At 47.2% G+C, this 5,176-nt stretch overlaps 1 protein-coding gene across 1 annotated transcript; it reads right to left on the bottom strand.

Annotated features, from left to right (window-relative positions):
- Positions 1-2,997: 2,997 nt before the first annotated feature.
- Positions 2,998-4,507, bottom strand: EAF01_007772 (uncharacterized protein; the record flags this gene model as incomplete). Its single annotated transcript, XM_038916028.1, has 4 exons — positions 2,998-3,503; positions 3,600-3,792; positions 4,147-4,268; positions 4,324-4,507. The coding sequence occupies 4 exons, from the start codon at positions 4,505-4,507 to the stop codon at positions 2,998-3,000; spliced, it is 1,005 nt and encodes a 334-aa protein (XP_038768499.1).
- Between the last annotated feature and the right edge of the window lie 669 nt (positions 4,508-5,176).

Below are 5,176 nucleotides of genomic sequence, written 5' to 3'. Positions count from 1 at the left end.
ACAATCGACCTCGATAACCCTTTTCTATTTTGTACTTAGATAGTTTGTGCTCTTGTTGTTTGTGTGTGGATTGGTAGTGTGCTGAGTAGCACGTGCCATCTGAGTAGCATTCCCTTTTAGGACAATGACTACCGGAACTTGTAGCTAGAGCGGCTTAGTAGCCAATCTGAATGTCCAGTGGAAATTGCTATCTCTGACGTGTTCGTTCCCCGTTTCGGTGGTGTAAGAGAGGTTGGCGTTTGGGACGCGAGTAGGTTCTATCGGCGGCGGAAGCTCATTACTTGCCAACTATTCGGTGGCTGGTTATACAGTATGTATGGGTTTGTTGAACTTTTTAGATCCGTCTATCTTGGGAGCAGCGTACAGTTGCTCCCCGCATTCGAATGGTACGTTGCTTAGTGCTCCTCCCCCTGTCCCCCATTTCCTAACAAAAATGACATGATGCTGATACCCCAAGCCGTCGAAAGTTTCATCTACAGTGGGGAAACTATCGTATAGCAAGCCAGCTTGCCGAGTTCACTGAAACGTTATTTCAGTTGAGCACAAGAGCTTGTGTGTTTCAAAGACTTCTGTTCTATGAATACTTCCAGTACAACTGTTTCAAAACTTGTGATACAAGTAAACCGTGCTGTGCTCAAAGGGCTTTTTGCTCAATGAACACTTCCAGTACGACTGTATCATCGCAGGTTTTGATGCAAGTAAACCGTACAGTATTTTAAAGGGCTGCTACTCTGCGAACGCTTCCAGTACAATTGTTTCAAGGCTCGCTGTGATGCAAGTAAACCGTACAGTATTTCAAATAGCTTCTGCTTGATGAAAACTTCCAGTACGACTGTATCATGGCGGGTCTCGATGCAAGTAAACCGTACAGCCACAAGCTCCGAATCTCATCATTACAAAAAGCTGTGCCATACTGCATTAGTTTTACCTGTAGAGAGAAATGCAAGAAAATATGGTCGGATGGGATTTTCCCTGAAAGCCATATCGGTATTCATTTCACTGACTTGCGAAAGTGTACGTTGACGCTCGATGGTGATGGTTGAGCCAAGTGACGGCCAGCGGAGTATATGCGGCTTATGATTCTGTTTGTGTCTTTGTTGTTTCTTGATCGTAAGTTTGTGATGAGTTGAAGATCTGTGTGGGCGTTGGCTTTATGAACCGATGGTTCAGATCTACTCGCAACATTAGCACTTTATTTGCGTGAATTAGAGATCATTGTGGGAACTTCGGGGTTTGTGGGTGTTGGCTCTTGTGGGCGTTGGCTTTTGTGGGTGTTGGCTATGATTTTTCGTTCTTCGGAACTTAATTTCTCGATCTCTAATTCTAACTAAAAATCGTGTGTTACGGGCTTGATCTTGTGGGCTTTGGGGGAAATACCGTACCTTGGTTGTTACTTGTGACCTATTGATATTTGAAAGCGCAGACCATTCGTGGAACCTCCTCAGAATATCACAGGCGCAAGGGAAACAGATCTTCAACTCAACTCTCACATTCTAACTTTCTATGGGCTTCGATAATCATCCAGCATCATGCTCCAATTCGCATAGCTCCATCCATTACGATAGCGTGATCCACGTCTATCGCGTTTGATCTTAGAACTACTGGTGCTGGCTTACTGAGTGTGCGATCAATCGCGTTTTATCGCATGCGACGATGCTCTACAGTACCTTATAGAACTTTGATCATTTGTACGGGCTGATAGTGGTAGGGAGATAACGTGGGGAGAAAAGAAGATCTTGGATCGTGTCACAGTGTCCCGATCAACGAGATCCTAGCCTGACTCTTGATTGTAGATGCTAGCATCTCTCATGAGGACCGCATCGTCGTTGACGGTGCGGCTTGCAGGAATACTAGTGAGCTTTCCAAGTTTCTAGCTGGACTCATGTTCTATGAGGAGCCCTCGCATGGTTGGGAGAGCAATCCCTAGCTGTGCGGCTTGCCGGGTACTAGGTCATTGCGACGCTTGGATTTTCTTCTGGACGACGATGCCGTTATCGACCTCCACTAAATATTCAGTTGGTGCAAGCAGGAGTCTAGAAATATGACTTGTCACCGGGGCAAGATATAACGCGAAGCTCGTCAAAACTGCCTGCAAGAGTTGTTGACGGCACTGCTGAGCAATATGGAAAGCTACCCAGGACAAGGTGCCAAAAGGTAATAGTAAGGTGTTGCCCAATGAAAAAGATACTGCATATCCAACAACTTTCTTGGACTGATCACTGCCTGAGTGTCGAGACACCTCATGGGGTTAGATTTAGTTCCTGACTGTTGTCATGTCTTTCGAGGGCGCTTGCTATCTAGATAAATACTGTATACCTGGATACTGGTTGCAGATATTTCTACCTACTTTGTTCCTCGGAGTAACGGGGTGATGTGGGTATAGTGTAGTGTCTGTATGAGGAGAATTCCGAAGGCACACCCTCAGTTTTACCCACTCCGTTGCGCTGCGTAAGTCTTCTCCTAGCGATGATGCGTGTCACGAGTCCAGAGCGCGGTCTCAGCAACTCTTCCCGGATTGGGAGAATCTTATCTTTAAAGTTCAGTCACTTCCACCTGGCATTTCCAGTGAAGGTAGAAGGCATGGCGTGGGTGAAAGTCTTGTGTCATTGTTCTGCGCGGAGGCTTTGAGAAGCTAATTGGTAGTTACCTTTCTGCCCACCATTTCCAGTTCTACCTTAGTATGTTCTACTGTGGGTGTAGTTGCAGTGGAGTTGTTCGGCGTCTACCTGCCCCTGGGGGTATATAAATGGACGTGCTGAGGCTTCACTTCTCGGTCCACTCGGGGATTTCGTTGTTCAACCACCGGGCACTGAGACGAAATTAGGGCAGCAGACTCGTCTGTTCGTGTTGTTCGGCCAATCGATGTACGGAGTCGTGTCGGCGCTGAGGCATTGTCCGTCCTGTTAAGAAGCAACGAACTTTGGTGACGTGGTTCTTATGGCGTTTTTCGTTGACGGGGATTCTTAAATTGTGCTACTGTCTAGGTGTGGAGACACCCTAGAGGTTAAGTTTCAATTCGTAAGTTTTTCCGGCGCGGGATTCGTTACTGCATTGATGGTGAACGACCTGTGTCGTACCGGAGTAGCCGTTTCTTCGTCTTGTTTCGTTCCGACCTACCTTTCGGTGCTGAACTGCGGCAGCGATGCCCAAGGAGGGGTACTGCTTGTGGGGAGGTGTTGTTTGGTGGAAGATTCTTGCGGGTAACTTCCATGTCCGAAGATTGGCCTCGAATTTCAGAAGTTGGCGATCTCGTTTGAGGGCCTTGTTGAGACTCCTTCGGGGGACTCTGATAGGTTCCTCTTGAGGTTGTCGGCTGATGGGAGGAGATGCTGGTCCTAGGCTTGAGAGAGATCCTATGATCCGTTGTTCGGTCACTTTGGTGATGCTGAGCCGGGGATGGTGAACTTGCGTTTTGACCTGTTGTTCGGTCTTCTGTGCGACGAAAGTGTAGATGAGGTTTCCTGTGGGCTCAACGAGTTGTTCGCCGAGTCGCCTTCGGGTGGCTCACAGGACGGCTCCGCGAGTTCTATGGCTTCCTCTTGCCAATCCGACTGGGTTTCTCACCGAGTTGTTCAACGAGTTGCCTTCGGGTGACTCACCGAACTTCTCAACGAGATCTTGACTGGGGCGGTAGAGATATCTGACGGGTTCCTTCGGGTTCCTTGATGGGATTTTCTCTGTGCTGGGACTGAGGTTTCTCAGATGAAGTTCATGTTGATTTCCAGAGTTGCTCATAGAGTCGCCTTCGGGTGATTCGCCGAGTTTCTTTGCGATTTCTGATTGCTCTTCTTGCTATACCGACTGAGAGTCCAACGAGTCGTTCAACGAGCTGCCTTCGGGCGGTTCACCGAACTTCTTCGCGGGTTTCTCGACTGGAGTAGCGTGAGGTTTTCTGATAGGACCCTTCGGGGTTCCTTGACGAGACTTCTAGAGATCCCTCGACATCTATCAGTTGATGCTGAGGCATTAGTGAGAAAACCCAGTGGCGAAGTTTCAAGGGGGCTTGTGGAGGACTTCGGTCCGAAGCAGATTTCCTAATTGGTTTATCTTACTGTCCAGTGATACCTTGGGTTCAGGTGGCTTTCTCTACGGAGCTTGCTACGCTGCGCCGGGGTCGTGGGCGGGATGTGCAGCCTTTCATGTTACTGAGTCAGCGGTGACTGGGCGGCTGGGTAGGACAGTGCCTTTGGGGTCTTCGGATCTTGTTGGTGTTGCACCGCCTCTTCGTTCTGATCCGTTAGAGAGGACTTGCACTTTTGTTTTGGGTACTTACACTGACGATTTAGTATTGATTCGCTGTTCATGATGGTTGATGAAACGCACTCATGCTACGCTGGTTCTGGTAGTCGGCGTCCCGAAAGGGTTTACTACGAAGATGGTGTCGTTGCTTACTTGGGGGTTTGCTGCTTGCTGCGGTGGATGTGCTGCTGGGATGGACGGATTTGACAGTATTGGTAGATGCGGTTGGTAGATGGATTGGAATTTGCTCGGAGGACCTCTTTTGCATGTCGGCGCCCTTATTCGGAAATTGAAGAGTTCGAACTTCGAATCTCAACGAATTGTCAATTTGACGTAACAGTCACCACCCTCATCAAGAACTTCAACCAAAACGACAATAAAAACATCAATCAACACCTCAATCAAAGCATAAATTCACGAAATCATCAACATGGTAAGAAAAGCACAACTTAGCTGCGCCAGGAACTACAAATCGTTCCACCGACATGCTTCTTTCAAATCTCACAACACATTCAACTCGACATAGGCCTAGTATGGGAGGAATTTTGGCTTGGCGGTTATTTTGTATTCATATTTTTTGGTATTAGTATAGATTGGCAGCAGCAGCAAGAGCCGAGCACTGTAGATAGACATAGATAGAGAGATGGTGACATCACCCTCGTCTTTTCCTGTAGACTACAATTTTCTGGCACAAATTGCCTTGTTTACTTAATGAAATACCTTCTCTCAACTTGAATTTCCTGTGATCTGTGATGTGAAACTTTGATATTGTCAATTGATAACTTCTGGTAAAAATATAGTTGACAAACGTTCTATAAATTTACGTTCGTACTTGCCGAAAAAGTTCTTGAGGCGGGGTCCGGATTCATACGTGCATTATGCATGCAGCTTCCCGACATTCTCGTATATCTGTTTCTTTCCGCAATTGTGATAAATT

This window comes from Botrytis porri (genome assembly GCF_014898465.1).
Source record: "Botrytis porri strain MUCL 3234 chromosome Unknown BPOR_010, whole genome shotgun sequence".
Classification (NCBI taxonomy): Eukaryota; Fungi; Ascomycota; class Leotiomycetes; order Helotiales; family Sclerotiniaceae; genus Botrytis; species Botrytis porri.
This window is presented reverse-complemented; position numbering and strand designations above follow the sequence as displayed.